The sequence below is a fragment of the Acanthopagrus latus genome, chromosome 7 (genome assembly GCF_904848185.1).
Source record: "Acanthopagrus latus isolate v.2019 chromosome 7, fAcaLat1.1, whole genome shotgun sequence".
NCBI lineage: Eukaryota > Metazoa > Chordata > Actinopteri > Spariformes > Sparidae > Acanthopagrus > Acanthopagrus latus.
This window is the reverse complement of record NC_051045.1, coordinates 22,352,674-22,373,555: the sequence shown is the minus strand read 5'-3', so window position 1 is coordinate 22,373,555 and position 20,882 is coordinate 22,352,674. Positions and strand designations below refer to the sequence as shown.

General features: G+C 40.0%; 1 protein-coding gene across 5 annotated transcripts in view; it reads right to left on the bottom strand.

Annotated features, from left to right (window-relative positions):
- The window catches only part of cfap74 (cilia and flagella associated protein 74), a 56,840-nt gene that overhangs the window by 28,258 nt on the left and 7,700 nt on the right, over positions 1-20,882 (bottom strand). For 3 of the 5 annotated variants that reach the window (XM_037104736.1, XM_037104733.1, XM_037104731.1), the window contains exons 12-21: positions 20,656-20,811; positions 18,514-18,672; positions 18,212-18,330; positions 8,336-8,402; positions 7,171-7,260; positions 6,605-6,790; positions 6,282-6,405; positions 4,495-4,604; positions 3,134-3,256; positions 2,910-3,031 (exon numbers count right to left, since the gene is read on the bottom strand). In XM_037104736.1, the coding sequence (XP_036960631.1) occupies positions 2,910-3,031; positions 3,134-3,256; positions 4,495-4,604; positions 6,282-6,405; positions 6,605-6,790; positions 7,171-7,260; positions 8,336-8,402; positions 18,212-18,330; positions 18,514-18,672; positions 20,656-20,811 (1,256 nt within the window). The remainder of the gene's footprint in view (positions 1-2,909; positions 3,032-3,133; positions 3,257-4,494; positions 4,605-6,281; positions 6,406-6,604; positions 6,791-7,170; positions 7,261-8,335; positions 8,403-18,211; positions 18,331-18,513; positions 18,673-20,655; positions 20,812-20,882) is intronic. The other 2 variants (XM_037104735.1, XM_037104734.1) reach the window with 2 other exon arrangements.

Here is a 20,882-nt window from a genome sequence, read left to right as displayed (position 1 = left end):
TGCCGTTCACACTGATGCTGTCATCGTCACGTTGTCACATGTGCTGGTGTGCCAGCGCACCAGATGGCAGTTGTCACAAATCCCCCACCCCCACACATCCACTCCCTCCCCCACATGATGTGACACAATGACTGGCTAGGTGGTGGACCACACGCCTGAAAATGTAGCTGCCCTCCGGTGAATTCTTAACCTTGTGTGTGCATCATAATGTATCACATCCATAATCATAAAGGATTTACTTTGGCTCCACGCAACTGTACAGACTAAAGAGGATTGTGGGGATGCAGCTTACCACTCGGTCCCTTACGTCATCTTTTGTTTAGGGAACATTTATCAGCTAATACATCTCTATTTTATTATGTCAGCACGGGTTTGGCTCTGAGCGCAGTCAGGAGGAGAGTGTTATGTTGGTCCGGCTGAAAAGTAAGCCGGCCCTGTCAATTTTCAGGGATTTCCATGAGCCGTTTTTCTGTGAAAATGCCTGTTTTGGCAGAGACTAAGAGTGTGAGGGAGTTTTAGTATTGCATTCAGCAGATAAGACAGCATGCTACATCAGCAGTCCATGCCACTTTCCAAACTCTATTCTGAGTTCTTTCTGAGCATGACAACAAATAAAATGGAAATATGACATGCACCACTCACTTGGGCTGAGGGCTTTCATGCAGCTTCTTAAATATTAAAATAAATACAGATTTTTGATTGGTTGTTGCAACTCGAGTATAAAGATGTTGCTCCATATTGCAAATTGAATTCCTGATGGGGATAAATGACTGAAACACTATGTTTTTTGAAAAGTGCTGACAGTGTGTCGGGCTTCAATATCTTCTTTTGCATAACTCGACTCTCCTATGCACCTTTCTGCCAGGTGTAAATGAGACAAGATTCACAATAATAGATGATATAGCATTTGTAAAAGACCACAAGCTGCACAATAGACCATGAGATTGGTTCATACTGTGTGTAAAATAAGTCCCATTCACACTGCCACTGCCTCAATGCTTAGACAATGACCGAAATGTCACCTCAACCCAGTCAGCCCTCCCTACTGAGACTTTGGTGAACTTCCCTTGGAAAAGAGTATCACTTTCTAGGAGTGAAAGCCAGACAGGGTCCGCTATTTACTGATGGTGATTATGTGATGTAATTTAAAGCAACAAAACTTTGTAACTCTCTGGGTACCAAGGGCTTTAGATCTTGTTGAATGTGCTAGTTGTTCTAGATCTGGCCTACTTTGACGTGGTTTGCCCACAGGTTTATAACTTTTGGTCTGTAGAGTTTTCAACAATGTTCAACATGAAGCGAACAGAGATCACTGGTTCCTTTATGAAATACAGATGTTGTGCTTATGGAACAGGACAGGAACAGGAGAAAGAGATTTTCAAAAAAACAGAGGCAATACAGGCAGGCCAAATATAAGGCAATACAATGAAGAAGGAAATGTTAAAAAGCCTTTTTTGCGGTGGCTAAATGATTAAAAGGAGCTCTCTGGCCATTTAAGGCTAATTAATGCCTGAATTTCCTCTGGCTTTTAAAATGTTCAACAACAAATAATGTGCAAGGTTTTACCTTTGAACAACCTCTGGATTGTTGATAATTATTTTACCTTAGTAGATCAAAAAGTGATATACAATAAAAGATAGATACCAGATCTTTCTGAAGTTCACGTGTTGTAGTTTTTCATGTGTTGGTTAAAGGCTTGTTAGCTGACAAAACTGACAGTCCGTGGTTATTTTTGCCTGTTTATCCCCTCTAATGAGCTTGGATTCGTGACCGCTGCTCCCCTTTGCCAACACAATTTGTCTGTTTGGCATATGTAGTCACACATTGCACACTGCCACATTACACATTTTTGTGTAATAATACAGCAGCTATGTCGTCCCTTTAAAGGGCCTTCATTTGCCTCATGTTGCTTTGATAAACCATTTATGGAATAGGTGATTAACATGATGACACTATCAACTGGCAAATTAACACAAACCTCTTTTTTAGCTGAAACTGCAGTTACACAGTTTTGGTATCTCATGGGCGTGTTATCATTGATCATGCAGGTGAACATGTCTCATCTTAAGCAAAACTGACACTGATTACAAAGACAGCACTTAGTTTTCCAACCTTCTTCATAAAAACTGATATATAAACTTAATTTCCTAAAATATTGTTGTATGTATAGCTGATTGATCATGTTGTTGATTGAAAAATATGTTTTCCCTCTCAAAGTATGCACATGTATCATGCAAATACTATATCAATACCTGGTTTACTCTTACTAATTGAAGTGGCACTCACCTAGCGACCAATTTTCAGTTTTTTAAAGTTAACACCAAAATTAGCTTCAAAAACATTACAGATGCCTAGTGCATACACATCACCATGAAAGCTGGAGTTCAATTCCATTGAACTGCTGTTATCTGATGGTGACAGATGATTATTTATAGTGACACTAATGTGCTATTAAACAACATCTCACGTCCCTTAATTTGAAGTGTTACCTGTTCAAACAAGGCAGCTGGACAAAATGTGTAAGGGCTAATTCTAAATATAAACTAATTACACATCAGCACAGGGGAGGAAACTAGTTATCTCTGGTGCATAACTCCATTGAGTTACCGTTGGTGTTTATCCTGATGCAGGATGTGAGCTAACGAGGCATGCAGTGTGTTTAGTGTAGGGATTCTTGTGTTCCTTCATTAAAAAATGTGAGAAGTAAAAGTAAAGCCCAACAAGGTTTGTACATACTGTTAGTCTGGACTTCAAACAGTGACCTTTGCTCCCTCCCCTGCAATTTAAAATTTAAACTCTTGATTGGCAGACAAGCAGGGCTCATAAACACATTTAAGTGCCACAGTTCAGTGTCTAGAGTGCATTCAAAACCTCCACTTGATAAGCTTTCAGGCATATTCTGCACCCACCTGCTTTGGACCATGATACTGTCTTGATAGAGGTGGTCAAACATGCAGATCTTCAGGTCAATGCTGGGCTGGACTACCCATACTGGGATGCTGACTGCCACTGCCCTCACCTGGATGGGGATCTGTTTGTGCCAAGAAGTCGTTGATTACAAATGATTATCATAAAATAACCCTATGTCGATGGCTCTGTGTTTTTACAAACTTTTAAACACGCTGTGTCTTACTGGTTTGCTGGATATGTCGGAGAATTTGATGTGGAAGTCCAGCTCGGCCTCTCCTGGAATGGTTGGAGTGAAAACAACCTCCAGTTTGATGCTTTCAAAAGGTCCAATATGCCCCTCTCTGACCTTAGGGAGGGTACATTAAACAGGACAAGAAAAAGTTTGTGTTCTAAATATGTTTTTTTTTAATATATAGTTCTGTATCTTTAATGAAAAAATAATTAAACAAAACAAATGTCAAATGACAACTTTTCTTTAAAAAGAAACATCAAATGTTCTTTCTAATTACAATATCAGACTAATATCTCTTTTATATTTACTACCAGCCTGAGGCGTTTAACCTTTTTATTTCATCAGACAAAAAACATTTCCATCCATGTTGAGGAAGCTCAAATCCCTCAGATATAAAACTTCAAATAGCATGTAATCAAACTACAGTGAGAGGCTGTGCAGATTGTGTGCTCAGCTACAAAAAGCACCAAGGTTGTGAGAGCAATAATAAAAAACACAAAAGAGACGAGGAAGCCATTCATGCAGCAACAGACTCAATACTGTGTTACCATGATAGCTTGATGGATAATCTGCCATTTAAGACACCAGCCTTTATCACACAATGTGAAAGTATCAGTCAAAATGACAATGATCGAGCCGCAGGCATGCAGGCAAATGCAATACACACAGCCCTAACAAGAGCAGGGAGAGAGGCGATGCACCATTAGCCTCCCACCAGAGAGACGTAATGAACCCTGAACAACTCCAGAACCTCACATGGGCCACAAGGCACACACAGCATCAGTGCTAAAAACAAGGCTGAGAGGCAGTGTATTCTACAGACACATATAATATTCTGTCTCTTCAGAAACACACTGTTCTGATATTTTTGGGCCTTCAAATATCTTCACATGTGGCAATTTTCTTGCCAACAGCTAGCGAGGATGGTCCTAAACAAGTTTGGTGATCCCTTACATTTTGTCTAGAGCCACAGTTATGTAAAAATGTTCCACTTACCATCGTCTATTTCCGAAAAAGGTTATGAAAGCTCTGGGATATATATATGTATATGTATATATATATATATATATATATATATATATATATATATATATATATATAAATATATATAATCACGGTCTTACTTTAGCATTAGAGCATGCCAATATTTGCTAATCCTGCCAAGACACAAAGAATAGCTGAGGCTGATGGGAACATCTTAAATTTGGCAGGGATTAACCAAAGTATTGCACAATGACAATGTGAAAATGATGATTATGGTAGATAAAAAAGTTAGGTGATAAACAATGCAATAAATTCATAAGTGCAAGATATAATATCTTTGAGTATTTGCAATCAGACCTAATACTTACATTTCCTAGACTTATGTCTCCGCCCTCTGAGTGGTCCATCCGGGCATCCACATTGGTGGACACACAAGACTCAAGAACAGCTTCTGGACCTGTAGCTGAAGGCTCTGACACTGTGAAACACACACACACACACACACACACACACACACACACACACACACACACACACACACACACACACACACACAAAAACCCAACTTAAAGCAATAGTCTTACACGCAAACTTCGGCCTCACAGAGGCACTCAGGGTATGCTCACAATAGGTACTTCCTCCTTCCTGCAGTACAAATGTGCACTTCAAATAGTGTATAAATATGAGTGGGAGATAAGCAGATACAGTAGCTCACCAGAATACTGACTTCTTCATCTTTTTACCAAATTTGATGCTAATCTGCAGTTAGGCCATTAGTTGAAGAGACATCGTTGACATACACAACATTACCATTCACAGAATATCATCCACTGTCAGCGCCCTAAAAACCTGTCCAAGATCAGACAGCCTCTCCCAGCAGTGATGGAAAAAAAAAGACTCAGTCTTTTCCAAAGCCAGCAGAGCAGACTGAAAAGACTGAACCGCTTATCAAAGCATCAGTGGAGGAAAGTGCTGAAGGCAGCGATGCAGACTTCAGATCTGAGAGGACATTAAAGAGAGGAGGCCTCCTTGTCCCCTGCTGTGAGAGCAAGGTGAACCCATTGCGTTTTGTATGTGTGTCTTCTTTTAATTTTATTCTTACAAGGACAAATGTCCTCACAGTAATAGGAAGATGAGAAAAAATGTCTATAATGAGGAGATTTTGTCTTGCTGTATATCAGACGCTGTTTTAGGCAAGGCTAACATGGACTGGCTGGTTAATATGTTTAGTAGGTAACATATTACTACTCAGAAGATATTTAGGGCACAAAAAAGTTGGCAACAAAAAGTTTAGTGTATCTAAAAATAATCACTGTCAAAGTATGCATTTTCTACCTTCTGTTCCTGTAACTAAAGCGTGGATTCGGAAAAGATTGTGGTTGTCAGTTAAATACCGAAAAGGTCACCCATTGCCTGCTTTTAGTCAGCATGAACACTACATTATACAACCATGCTCGTGGCTCTGTGAGCTTGTACTTAGGTGCAGCAGTGCTTCATACAAGATGCTAATGTCAGCACGCTAACACGCCACAATGTGAAGTCTGTGTTACTGTGGAAACATGATGGTGCAACACTGTGGAGTCTATGTATTAGAATGCGTTCTTGTTCTATGGTAACAAAACCTAACCATTCTCACCAATGAAAATATAAGTATGAAAATAATCCAACTTTTCTAATAGATCCTCCTAAACCCTACACACTGGAAGATAAAGCTGGTGTAATGCTTGCCATTACATTCACTGGTACACGCACATTCATGCTCCATCTAATAGTTTTAGAGACATTTCACTCAATGCCAAAAAATGTCAACCTCATGGGGGCGCTAGAGGGAATGTCAGGGGATCACTTATGTTATTAACGATCATTGTCAGGGATTCTTGGCTGCCTGCACCAAAAGTAACGTAATGCAACAATTATTCCTTCATCACTACCAGACCGAGATTGTACCTAATCACCTAATGAATGCAGTTATGTAATGCCTGCGAAAATGGAAAAAGATGCTACCAAATTGGTCTGGCAGTACAAGTCAGGTTATGATGGGTTGGGTCAAATACAGGTTCAGGTTTCAGTTTTGGGTCTATATTAAACTTTACTAGGTAAAAATGTCTGTTAAATAATTATTTAGTATGTGCGTTCATATGCATATTATCATTACCTGATTGCTCTTGCTGCAGCACCTCAGAGAGCTCCTGACTGTCTTGCTGTGGCTGGAGTTCACCCGTGCCAGTAGATGCAGAGCTCCTCTGGTTTTCAGATGTTGTGTTTTCACTGCTTATCTCCTGTCAGCCAAGAGAGAAAACACATATGAGCTTGATTTTAAAGACAGCAGTTCATTCATATGTCCGTCTTTTGATGTGGTTGTATGAACTGACTCCACAATGTAGTTGGCATATAAATTGTAAATGTTCAAATTTTAATTTCAATTTGTCGCTGTACTAAAATCTACTCCATCAGGCTATCTAAGGAAGAGCACCTGACCTGGCATGTGTTGGCAGAGATCTGGGTTGGCACCTGGACGTGGCTGGATTCTGGACTGAGACATGCTGCGGTGTCGAGGCTGAAGTGGGTGGCAAGTGCACCCTTGTTGGTCAGGGTGACAGTCCGTGAAATAGTCTGGCCGACCACATGCAAACCGAAGTCGATGAACTGGCTGTCAACCTCCAGCTACAGAGAGGATACAATCACACAGTAATTAGCATCAGCAGTGAAGAGCTGAGAGCCTGAGTACATAGTTTTACATACATTAACACGTACATGAATTGATTAAATAAGAATCAGGCTATAACAAGAATGTTACACTTAGACATTCAGTGTTGTTCCTTTGTTGTGTGCTTGATTACGTGTTTGTTCAACATATTATTACTGCATTGTTAGTGTCCTGGGGCTACAACTAAAATCCATGTTAAATATATCACCAAACAATAACATGTGTACATGTATAGCAAAAGAAAAAAATGTCCTTTCAAGACAGACCAAACGATATGAGGAGAGACATAAAATCACTCTGGTGGTCACTTGGTGGTTGGCTGCAGCACATAACTCACATCACATTTCTTTATGGTGCATCGGACGGGCACAGAGAAGGGACCCATGGCTGATGCAAACTGGACTTCTCCTTCCAGGTCCTCGTTGATCTGGGATCACATAATGAGATAAGGTGTTGAGAAATTTGACCCCGAAACAGAAGAGTGGAATGACAGCAGGCAAATGGAGATAATCGTGGTCGATTTGGCTAATGAGAGTGACTAGAAAGCTGCATGCACAAATCTATGATTCCAGCATTTTGTTTTCTTTTGGAAAGTCTGCCATGGCCATTTTTTCACATTGACACAAGTATGTTAATTTTCAGAATTTGATTATCATCTTATCAAGTGCCACAGGAATGAGTCCTCGCACATGTAAATAAGTTAGCATTTTAAACTTTCTGAGGTTGTCGGGGACATTTAACGTCATCGCGCCAAAAACAAAGACTCATCTACTCACTAGTCCGTCTTTACAGACCGACTTAAGTTTCAAACTATTCCAACTCTAATACTACAACTTGTAGATTATAAATCAATTTATGATGAGGTGTATATATTATAGTGTAGTCAAATGATATATGGTGGTGACGCTAATGTCATGCCATTTGTAGCCTCATTTTAGCTTTATACTTCTGGCAGTTTCATTCACACAAAAACTGGTGTTCATCTGTGAAGACTATCTTGCAGAATAAAACTTGTAAGTATCATAAACTTGTGCTTGCAACAGAGATTATTCAGCAGTAACCCAATATCCAATTAAAATATCCCATGGACTTTTTTTTTTGTCATCCTTCCAGCCTTCCATATCTTATTTGTTCCCTCACCCAGAGGGCTGCAGGCAATATTGCAGGGCTCTTATTTCATGTCAAAGACAGTATGTTGAGATAGAGCCAAGACAACAAAAAAGTACCACTGACTGCAATCTGTCAAAAAATCTTGAAAGGAATCAGTTAAAAGTAAATCACAATACAGCAGAATATTGATGGCTTTTTGTGTCAGTACAGAAATGCCTTTATGTACTGACACAAAAAGTCTGTACCAAGCTTTGTTAAAATCTCATAAAAAGTGTGTCTGGCCTCGTACATTCAGCAGACTCAAAAGGGGTTAAAACCACATAAAGTGTAAGTAAATTGGAGACAATCATCTATTAGCTGTGACGTGCAGTGTAGATTTCTGAAATACTCACCATAGGTTGAAAAACAGCCTGCATCTCACAGGACATCCCAGCAGATAAAGATCCAGGAGGCTCAAAGCTGAAACACAAATCACAATGATTAATGAATATGAATATTGGTATTTGTATACAGTTTAAAATGTGATGCATGAAATGCGGAAGACAGAATGCTTTTGTTTTAATGTGGACATTACACCATTAAGTGAAAGGTCTCAGAGTAAAATATTTGATACCCATGTTCCTGATGAATAATACAATGTAAAACAAGTGTTTATTTTTGTCGATGCAACAAATAAGAGTATTTTTATGGTCTCACACATATGTGCACAGAAATAACATAAAACACTCCAAGGCAACTTTTTGGCTTTAAAGCAACACAGAATGTCCATGCCTCTGCAGTAGGAAACATGTGCTATGTGGATAAAAATCAGCAGCTTCTGTTAAATTCAGAAGTATGATGACTCTCCTGAGAGAGGAGTAGATAGGCGGTAAAAAAGAGCGGAGGTCAAAAGTCAACCTGATGCTCAGTTTGCACAGCGCATGAACCAAAGAAAATAAAGAGCTGTTTCATATGAAAACACACAGAATTGTTTGAAATGATTTCACAGTCAAATCTTATTATGTTGCACTACTAACCATACGAGAACGCAAAAGATTATATCAAGACAAGAAAAGAAACATAAGCACTGTGAGCTTTTTCAAAGCAACATGTGTATCTCACAGCACGTTTACGCCAACCCTTATGCTGCCCCGAGGAGCTTGACAACTTGCCGCCCTTCCAGAGACACAAGCAGAGGGCCGATCGATATGAACATAGCAGGCAGCGAGCCAGAGACTCGGGGAGGATTCTTGAAATCCAACAGATAAACAGAAAGCTAAAAACACGCAAGTATGTGCATAATTATGAAGCATCTGCAGTCACAGAACAAGATGGATAACACACAACTTTGTTCCAGGGTCTTGGTGATGGTCTTATCGTGTTATAAAGTTAGATAAATGTGTAGCTTGTTTTTAGTACCAAGTTGATGCTTGAGCCTAAGGATGGAAAGGGTCGATACTATTTTGTCTTATCTTTTATGTCAGGGTTAGCTGTTGGCTATTCCTTCAGTTTGCCTTCAATTAATATACACTGTAAACGATATACAGATACAAAATAAGTATAAAACAGTGTATGGTAATTAAAATCATCCCAAGAAAACTTAATCAAATTTTTGCCTGGAAATCAAAATCACAAGAACTGTGACTAACATTTTCAACAGCACCTGCTATATAAGGGTTCAAAGAGACAATGTTAGACCTGTTGCGATATTGGTTGGTGTAAACGACAGTACCAACGACCACATGTTGTTAGCTGCTGAATTTTGCTGTTGTTTGCTGTCCCAATAGTAATCATTCGACTAATCTGTATTTTACTCTATAGCTGTGGCTACATGGACAACACTCCTTCAATCTGATCACAGTTTTTCTGAGTGGAGGTTCCTAATTATCATGTCAAGACATTGGTCCAATAAGATGTGCAATTATATACCCCATAGTATTTAACCAGAGTATAACTCTTGACTCTCGACAGGTGCAAAGTGGTTCCACCCACTGTGAAGTGTCTAATCTGACGCTTACCACGAGAAGAAGAGTCATTTTTCCAACCTTGTGGAGAAAATTAATTCCACTCATTCATTTGCTCCATCTGTTAATACAATTTTCAAGATGGGCCGACGTCGTGCTCTGGGAAGAATATCTAATATTTAAGAATATTTAATTTAAGAAGAGTTAATCTAAGTCTTGTTTCAACAACTTGTTGTCTTTGAGCCTTTCCGACCCGTGAGGCATTCAACAATCCTTAAATTTTGAGCTCTCCAGCAAAAAAGCTTCCACAGACCAGTTCTGTTTTGCTCCTGCCATTTCTGTCCCTCCCAGAGGCAACATCACATATTGTTAGCCTTATGTGAGGCAGACGGGTGCAGAAACGGATTAATTATTCCAATCAGACAGAAACAATCGGAATAATCATTTGCATGATTACTGGGTGCTAATGTTTTTTTTTAATGCATTATCAAAAGGTTTATCAGAAGGTTTACACCACCCCACATCCGATTGAAAAATTAATTCAGCTCAGGCTTGATCAGAACAGTTTTTTCTGATTGGGGTGGTTACAGAGCCTATGAGCAACGCTGGTTCTCAGTTGTTTATCAAACATTGGCTTGGGAAATGCCCCCAACAGAGGCGTGCAGCCTCGACTTTCTTTTTCCTGAAATGTGTCCAAAAATCTCTTTTGAAAAATGGAAAATGATATATATTAGCTGCAGAAACCTGTTGTTTATATAATTTCAGTTTTCTTGCACAAAGAGAGAGAGAATTCAAATGTTTGTATTCAAGCATGTTACCATATCAATCATAACTGATAGCAAGTGTTGATACCATACTTTCAAACATAAAATTAAACCTAACTACCACTCAGTGCAACATAGTGGCCCATGGACCATTGTGTTTGGTTTGAGCCAGTTGTTTGAAGTAGCTAGTCCAGCTGTCTAGTGAAGAACTTGGAGCAGATCGGCTCACCACTGTGACCTGGAAGTGTATGATCAGGCAAGTCTGGTGGTAATTAGAAATGTCACATTGCAATTTCATCAGACTTTCTTGTGTGTGTGGCTAATTTCCATCCTTGTGTGTACCATCCTTCTTCCCTTGCTTCAAGACAGGTGGTATGAAGTGACACGTGAAGAAAAAAATAGAACAGGTCACTTGGGATTAAATGCTGAGTGAGGCAGTGTTTGAAAAACCCTGCTCGAAGCCCTATATAAAGTGCTGCAAATGAGGCCATACTGTACTATATATCCATGCAGGGGACTGAAGCGATGAAGCTGAGACTGTGACTGTATAGCATTATCACGCGGTGTGTTACAGTATATATTCTCGCCACTCACCATTGTCTTGTTCTACAGTAAATCAATATGCATTCCCAGTTAATTATTCAGTTCAACAGAGCTCACACCCTCAGACTTACCACCGCTTATGAAATCAGTCATAGAGGTATCAAAACTTTGACAATGTCTGTGAATATTCTTTGCTTGCTGTCATACTTGTTCTTGTTCTCTTTCCATCTGGTGGCTGTAACTTACTGCTTCTTCGCTTTGGTTTTAGGAACCGTATGAAAGCCATGACAACAATGACAAACCTTAGGATCGTTTTCTTCCCAGTAGTTCTTCGGCAGGAGACAATCATAGTATTTGAGCTTCAACAATTCACCGCGAAACTGCTTGTTTTTAATCAGACAGAAACATGGGTCCACTGGAGGATATAAAGCCCACCTGCAGTTTTAAGTATAATACCAATATCTTTTTGTGGACACTTCATCTAACTTAAAAAAAGAGAAAACAACAAGCACATCTAAGTGCAGTGTGGCTTTCAGTCATTGGAATAAACTGTCTTTTGACAGATTACAAGCACTTGAGAATATGATAAGGGCCTCATCAACTTTTCAAAGTCTCTAAAAATCCTCAAAAGGCTGATATTCCACTTTACTTTGAAGATGGGTCTAAAAGGATGAAACTTCACTCTCAGGTAAGATTTAATGGAGTTTACTCTGATCTCAGTTGGAGTTTGCATGCAAATCACACACACTGCCAAATCTGAGATCACACAGTTTTAAATATAGCACGAGAGCTCTGCGGCTGCTCAATCCTAGAGAGTCAATAACAGCTATTAAGATAGCACTTCTTGGCTAGACTTAAATACGTACAACTGTTGGATGGAGTGTGATGCAGTTCTGGGCAAACATTCATAGTCCCCAGAGGATGAAACAAACTGACCCCTGCACTTTTCCGAATGTGCCACCATTAGGCTGATATTTTTCTGTTTTGCATGAAATGTCTTAAAAACTATTGCATAGATTGCCATGAAATTTGGTTCAGACACTGATGCTCTCCGCAGGATGATCTTTGAGGTCATCTGAGACTCCCTGACTTCTCATCAGGCATCATCATGTCAACATTTTGAAAATCCACTGGTCTGGCTTTGCACTCCAATAACACTGTTTGACTTATTATGGACAGTTCTGCAATTCTATGCAATTTTGTCCAAACCTGGCACCTATATTACCCACAATGCATCTTAGCCGCTGGGTGACACTGGAGACAATTTACCAGATAACATGCAGCTTTATACTTCTCCTTTTCACATATGCAAGTATGTTCCCCAAGACCTGTTAACAAACTTTAATTTATAGAATGGGTGGGCTTACCCTTTAACGCCGATGGGATCTGGGTAGGGTCCCCATTATATTGCCACAGGTCGTGGGTCTTTGTGTCAGTATGTTTACCACCCAAGTGTATCTAAGTGGAGTTGCTATTAGCTCTGATTGCGTGCTACTGCATCATAATCATCACAAGAGAAGAGAGTAGTTTGTAAGCGAGATGCAGAATGTGAGCTATGAATTGCAGGAAAGCTGATAAGTGATGCAAATCTTTTTGACTGGCTCATTAATTGGTGGCACATCACACTGCTGCCAGTGTTGGTGTGCTCTCTATATTTGGATCTATTTTTTGTTTTGGTTGACTGAATTTTGGATTGGTTCTAATGATTCTTCTATTTTAGTTGGACTTGAAGGTTCCTTTCAAACATGTATGCTACTTGAATGGTTTTGTCCTAATTAACTTTTACAGACTTGTATCCAAAATGAAACAATGTACAATATCTCAACCTAACACAATTTGGACAAAATTAAACAAATCAGAAGTGTAATCACACCTTCAGATTATGTTAGAGTACCACTATTTCTACTATGGTTAGGCTTTATCTCACAACAGACCACAGAGGGGTGTCTTCCTCTCAGCCAGTCGTTTACAATATATTCTGGGAGGTGACACTAATTGCAAAAGCACAGCTTCGATACAATGGCTTATCACCAAATCTGGCAAGCCCGGGCTGTTGTGGTTTTTGTCCCAGTAGTAAAAAGATCGAGTAGAGCCCATTCTGGCACAAATGCACAATGCGTTTACACTGGGCAACAGGGGGTGTAGGGGAATAGATAGACATTTTTAGAAATTCAGGGGGCGTACAGGGAACCATGGGTTGGTGTGAAACAGCCTAATGTGTTCCTGATTCACATTACCCTCTCTCCTGCTGTGCTAATGTCTTTAACTGCGGGAGTAGTTGTCACAACTGATCTTAATATTGTAAGTTTTAATGTATGAACAACCTCAATTTTTACACTAAACAGAGACTGTATAGTAGAAGGAGGGTGTATGACAGGTACAGAGGCAGAAAAAGGCAGAATCAGTTTTTAAATGATGTTACCAGACTACAATGCTCATTTGGTCCAAATTATTCTTTTGCAGATACGGTGGTGGTTACAGTTACCATGGTTGGATATGTTCTGGTTACAGTACTTCTTGCTGGAAGATGTACCCAGCATAGGTCAATATAGTGCTGATGCAACAATGGGTCCATTTTTAAACCAGTGATTTTTGAAGAAAGGGCCGTTCAACACAAAAAATGTCTTTTGTTGTTAATTTTGAGCTTGATGAGTCATCTAAACATTGGTCACGACTAGTTCCAACATTGTGTGAATAATCAGTGGGAAGACCATGCAGTAAACACAACAAACTTGAACAATGGACCTAGACTGTGTGATGGACACAATCAATTAGCAGAAATCAGGCGAATAGGACAGCATCAGCTGCCATATTGATTAGTGGAAGACAACTACAGGGATTACGTAATATACGCTAAACAGTGGCCACTGTATTCGATGACAATAACAGCACCAGGAAAACAGCACACTGAATTTTCTTTCTGAATTTCCCAAGACTCTCTTTAGTTAGTTAGCTTTGGAGACCTCATCACAAGTTGACCTCTCTGAAAAATGAGTGGGATGGGACAGCGAGCAGGAAACAGCAAACATGTCTCCTGGTGAGGTGCAATCTGTTTACTTCTTGTTTTTACTTCTATCCTTAAACCACTGAAATTCTCACCTGTGTGGGGCTGAAATGTGCAACAGTGGCAGTATATATAGAGTAGAGACACAAAGTCAGCAAACTGCCTTACTAATGTCAGTAGTACAGCTGTATCTATCCTAAGTCTTCTCACATTAGCCACCATTATCCCTGATCCAGGGCTGCAACATATCATGGTCCTGGATCACTGTAACCCCGAATATTAGAGTCACTGAGCAGTTTGGTGGAGGAAGAAAAAAGACATTAGGCACTAAAGTAACAAAAAACACTGATTATTGGGATAAAACAAAAAGAAAGTTATTTTAAATGGTTGCTTTTTGTCACTCACCAACGACAGCACTCAGAGCCATGGATGAATAAATGCTGTTTTCTAATTTTACACCCAAATTAACTTGTTTATGGAAGTTTTTAAATGTGTGAACCTGCAAAAAATAGGCCTTTCCTACTGCCACAAGACAAGTTTACACCTTTTCTAGTGTGTCACCCTATCAACGGATCAGCGAGCTGCCTGCCTGCCCTCCCCAAACATCCTGAACTTCAGCGTCACAGTATTGCACTAGAGAAGGGCTGAAAATTAGCGCGTCTACTTGGGTGTCATAATTACATGATGCCCAGTCAGAGCTGGAGCTGACAAACACCCGTGTCTACTGCAGAGTCATTTGACCTCAGAATGAATACAAATTGTAACGCTCCCACTGAAGACCAAAGCCAGATGTTAGTGGGTGTTAATGGGTCGTTTACCCAGTCTAAAATAATAACACTCACTAAGACTCTAGTCTTCAGTGTATATCTTCCGGCCAAAGTGGCACCACAGCTGATGAGCAGCACTTGAGTCATGAGTGTGAAAGAAATCCTGCACCATATTTGATTTCACATGGATTGTACTGACTCTAATGGAAAAAAATTGCTTTCTTTATCTAAGTAATATGTATTTTTACTGCTTTGCTGCTGCCTGACATCCCCTTCTTATAGGGAGGTATGAAGATATCATCTGGTAAATTGAAATTTTCACCATTCTTCCACTACCAACATGTGACCTTATATCCAGGTTATTTATCAAATACCCTGATTATCTAGGATTGAGAAAAGATCCTCTTTATAGCTTGTGAATTTAACTTGAGTTAACAACATGTTTTTTTGTCATTATCTTGTCTGAGATTCATAGTTGCACTGTTAATACCTAATTCTCTCATTCATGCCAGTGAATAATAAGAGGAGTGACAAACAGGTGCAGTAAAGGACCAAATAAGCTTTTTGTCATGACAAAATATCACTTTTTGTATCAAGTTATATAGTACAAATGAATTTCATGTAGAAAACTGCCGGCAGACACCACCTGTTAGTAACTCTCAAAATAGGTATCACCATGACCAATCTGAAGAGAGATGGAGTGTGCTATTGTGTTCAGTTGGGAAGTTGAGTGGCTATAATGTCCACTACACAGTATGTGTGCATCCATCCGTTTGTTAAGAGGGTGCATGTTTGCTACATGTGAGTTAAGACCCGAGGACTAGAGGGTGATATGTTCAGACAAGTGGTCCAGCACGAAGGCTCAAGACCAGCATCAGTGGTTTCCGGCTGACCCTGCAGTCGCCTGGGAGACCCCTCACTCAGTCAGGCAGAAAGAAGAGAGACGAAGAATCCACATCCAAGTGACGGGGGAGCTGATGGGAAAGTGATACACAGCGAGTGACCTGGAGAACAATGCATCTCTGCTCGGCCTGTGGGCTGCTGGCAGGCTGAGAGAGAGGAGATAGCAGAGACGTAGACTGACTCACTGAGCTGAGTCTCATAAGAGGAGCTGTGAGCGTGGTGATCCATATGTGGGAGGACAGGCTTTGCTTTCACGTCCACTCCATCGTCTTTTCAAACGACAAGAAGTGGTTGTGTTAAATTCCGAAGTGCTGATACACGAGCATACGTTTCCACGTGTTAACAGATGCTGTTCAACATATAGTGACTACACAGGAGCTTTAGTATTTGTTGTGTAAATACATCTAGCCCTGGTGTTATCACAATAACAGAATTCTGGCTTTGGACCAAAATTTTAGATATTAAAAACAGAAATACTTTACCCAGTGGAAAAAAACATGTAGATTTGCCACTTAACACCAACTGTACGATGAATATTTTCGGATTTTCCTCAGATGGGATTCAGTTGAGGCTCTGGTGGGCAGCTTTGTGTTATGCTACAGTGTTTCCCCCCACAGACATTGATCTGTCCCACTGTGATACATAGAGCCAACCTGGAGTTTCTGGCTTCTTTCAAATCTCTGGGAATTCACATTCATACTTAGTATGGCATTTGGAATGGTGCATTTTTTAAGGATAGTAGATTAACATATTAAACAATTTGGCATTTGTTGGTTGTGTTAGGAAAGCACAGGACTCAAGGCAGGGGTAACAGCATACCTCATTTCAACCTTGACTGAATTTGGAGGGAGAAGCAGATGACACTATTTGATTTTCATCATGCACTAAAGATTTCTTTTTTTTAAGTTAAAAACAGAATAATTCAAAGTCCCCCTTGTATCTATGAATAGCCTATTAGAAGGCATCTCCACCAATTTTACACATCAAAGTCTATGTACAGGTCTAAGGGAGCCCTACTGAATTATGAATATGAATATGAATTAAGCCGCACAAAATCGTCCAGGGTCTTTAAGGGAACGGTGCAAAATCCGATCGGTTGCCTTGGGTGGTGTCACTTGTGTCAGCATCATCTGGGGCTGAAGACTATAAGTTTAATAAATTAAAAAGATCATCAGCTGCTCTGAACATAATACAATTCCACCTCAGCTTGCTGGTTTAATTTAAAGTAATGGTATAGTTTACACTTGAATAGTTCAATTAAACATCAATATTGAATGGTTTTGGATTTTATCTAAATATTGGCCCATTTCCTTAGCTATGGACCCGATGGGCAGACTGTGCACTTGGTGCATGGCATCCACGGGGTTTGGCAGATTTAATTTCGGTTGCAGGGAGGCGATAAATGGGAGGAGAGATATTGTGGCCTGAGTGGAGGTGTTGCTGACACCCTAACTGTTTAGTTAAGGAGTGTTGTTTCTGGCCGTCTGTCATTAACAGGGAGGAGGGATTTAACAGTTATTCTTGAATCCATTTTTATTCCGTGATTAATGTGCCCGCTGGAGCAGACACTTACAAAACTCCTTCCCAATAAAATATATTGTAAAGGAGTTATTTTCCTGATTTTTCATTCGTTTAGGAAAGTAAACAAACATTAATTACTTTGTGATTTAAGAATCCATGCATGAGGGGTTTGACTTGTTGGTATGCTGTATGAATATGTGTGTATGTAGAAACTCTATGTCACCATACTAACTTACTTTACTGTCATACATTTTTGCTAGTCTACTGCATAACTATTTCCATGGTTAGTATTAGTAACATAAGTATTTGTTTGTTTTTTGTTGCAGGTGGTGTTTAATGTTGGCTTTTTCCCTTCACTTTCACTTTTAACTAAAAACAATATTGTATGGACGCTATATATATATATACACAACATCGCATGTAATTTTAAGTAAATGTATATAAGACCTCAAACCCAAGTGTCAGCAGTAGAGTAGGATTGTGGGTAATGTAGGCACCAGTTCTGACATGGAAGAACATGCAATAACAGATGATCGTCTTTGCTGGGGATAAATTACATGATAAACTTTGTTTTTATCTATATATAAAGGGTACTATTCAGTAAACAATATCACTGATATGTGGATTTAAAATGTGAAGCGACGTTGCATATGAGTACCATGATATGTTGTGTTAACAGTTCTTATATCTGTGTTGTTGGCTGTGAGTGCAGAGTGCTGTTTCTTATGCTCATCTTGATTTCTGGCTTGATATTTGTCCCACATGAACTACGCCATGGCCACTTATGTCATCTGTCAACACTCTGAGAATGTAGAAATCTTACTTGATAGAGATGAAATCCTTCAGGTGGGTGGAGACTCCAAGAAGCTTGCAGTGGTTAGTGATGTAGCTGTTGTTAGTCAGGACGATTTTCTTCTTATACATTTTTCCCACTTCGAAATCCTGAAACAGACCATTTCTTGTAATCTGCTGTATATAAATTATGTCAACAAAAGTTGAATGATCAAAGATCAACTATTAATTAGACTCAGGTAGTTTTGAAACAAGAAAACATGCATTTCATTGGCATTTGTTCGTCTGCTCAAAGACATGAATTTCTGTTTCTAAAAACCAGTAGTGTGGTACCTTGAAGATGATGATCTCTGGCTTACTGAGGAATGGAGGCCTTCTCAACTCTTTTCCATGAACTTTTTGAACAACCACGTTGAGCTTTCCACTGGAAATTGCAGGTTGTTCATGCTTTACTTCTGTCTGAACCGACATAGCTTTTTCATCCTGTAGCTTCTGTAACCACACAGGAAAGAAACAGCTGGTGAAGTCATTATAAATGGTATCTAATCCTCAGTTGATAACAGCTACTATAACTTGATAACTGTGCAACAGTAACAGTTTAACAAAAAAAAACAAAACATTGAGGTTCAACAACAAGCTGATTCAGAATGAATGTGATGTAGTCAGATGGCGTGGAACTACAAGAGTTTAAAACTTTACAAGTGTTAAATGTATGACCACGTGGCCCTGCTTCACCTTTTGTGGTGATGCCGTTTTCTCCCTGCTCTGTTTTTCTGTATTGTGAAGCATTTTCCATCATCCTTCTCCCCCTCATTAATCCTCTGATTAGCTCTATTGCATTGCTGTGCTCATCTAATGCAGTGGCCATTACCGTGTCGAGAAGTAGCCTTTCATGGGGGCCCGAGTCTGATCTGTATGTTATGAGGAGAGATCACTTCCACTCGACTGGGTACTTGCTCAGAGCTTTGAGCTGTAGCACCACACTCGCTCTGAGGCCTCAAAGGCACCAGCACAATGAGAAGTGATGCCTGTCGCCCCACATTTCAAGTGTGTCGGGGGGGCTGGATGAGGCCGAGAGCCAACGCACCTCGATGACAGTGAGCTGGAGACATTTCAGATCCATATTTAAGGAAAGCGAGAATTGGTGCTTTCACTGTGGTGCAACCTTATGACAATATGATGGAAGTTTGATGTATAGATATGTTGAGAGATATGAAGATAACAATACTAGCTTTGGCTTTTTCAAATATTTCAACTCAGACTGTATTAGAAAGTGCCAAATGCCTACAGGCACTCAGTGTATTGTATGCTAGTGTATTAGGATTACCAACATGTTCACACATAACCCTTCTTCTGTGAATAATTTGCTAAAAGCCTGTGACCCTTTCACCTGACTCTAATTGGACATTTTGATCTGTATTGATTGGACCATGATCATTATGGTGATGATTATCTTTTTTCGTCTTCATCACTGATATTAGCAGTTTGAGCTGCAGTGATGAAGAGTTTCAATGGATGGATTAATGTGGTTCAGACAGGGCTCATTTTGCAGGAATTGTTAATGTAGCAGCAGCCTGGGCTGGCTTGCTATATACAGAGCTGCAGGCAATAAGCGAAGTCAAACCTCCAACAAGTGATCTTATTATTTTCTATGGATCACATGTTCTGAAGCCAGATACTTGTGGTTCTCACCTAAATACCTTCATTCAGCCCACATACCGCCTGGAATGATGGCACCGGGGTGGTCTGGTCCTGTTTGCCAGATCTGAGCCACAGGCACACCATAGAATGGCCACATGGGAACCAAGAGTGAACCAAATAAGACCAGAAATGGCCCGAAATCTGGGTCACAGCTAATTTATATTCTCTTATTCTGGTGGGCTGGATCTGGCTCAGACTTGCGCCAGTTTTAAAACTTACTTTTAGACATACTTCTGTAACACATGGTGTCTTTTTTTACTTGTTAGTAATGAGATTCACATGAAAGATGTGGATGTTCCCACTCCTGATCCTATCCCCACTAATGAAGGTGCCCTGACCAACTATGGTGCAGGAACACGAATGGAATCCCTCGCTGGCTTCCCATTGCTCATTGTTGTGTTAGGTGGAAGCCACTTTCAACAGCAACTGGGAGCTGAGCCTGTGTTCTGCGCCTGTCCCTACCCACACAACCTCAACCCCAATTTTCAAGCATTAAATTAGTGAACAAGAAATCTGTTAAATCAGCTTTGCTGTTTGCACCATACCTGGTATGCAGCTTTTTCTAATCACTTAAATACTGTTTTTCAGTGTAATTATTTCATTAACGTGGCTCAGTTTGCAGGTGGGGAATTCATCTGTTGGAAATTATGCAGTAAGCACAACCACGGAAAATGATGTGCCTGCTGTGAATGGGACTATGATTTATGAGTGTTTTAATTTTAGAAGCTTGCAGGGATTTGCGTTTAGTTGGCAGTGGTTGTTCTTTTGCTGCACCTTGCTGTTCTGGTCCCAAAGCCCAGAGAATTCAGGCTCAGCCAGGCTTTCAGTAAGACTCTGGTGGCCCCCTTCCTGGTACATGGTCTCCTCCGGGTCCTCAGCATCAGAGGAAGCTGATGATGAGCTGCTGCTCTCACTGACTTCTCTTAACTGCTGGATAAATTCACATGCAGATCGGGTCACAAGTGTTAAAGTGCACTTGCTTTCTTTACAAGGTTATTTCT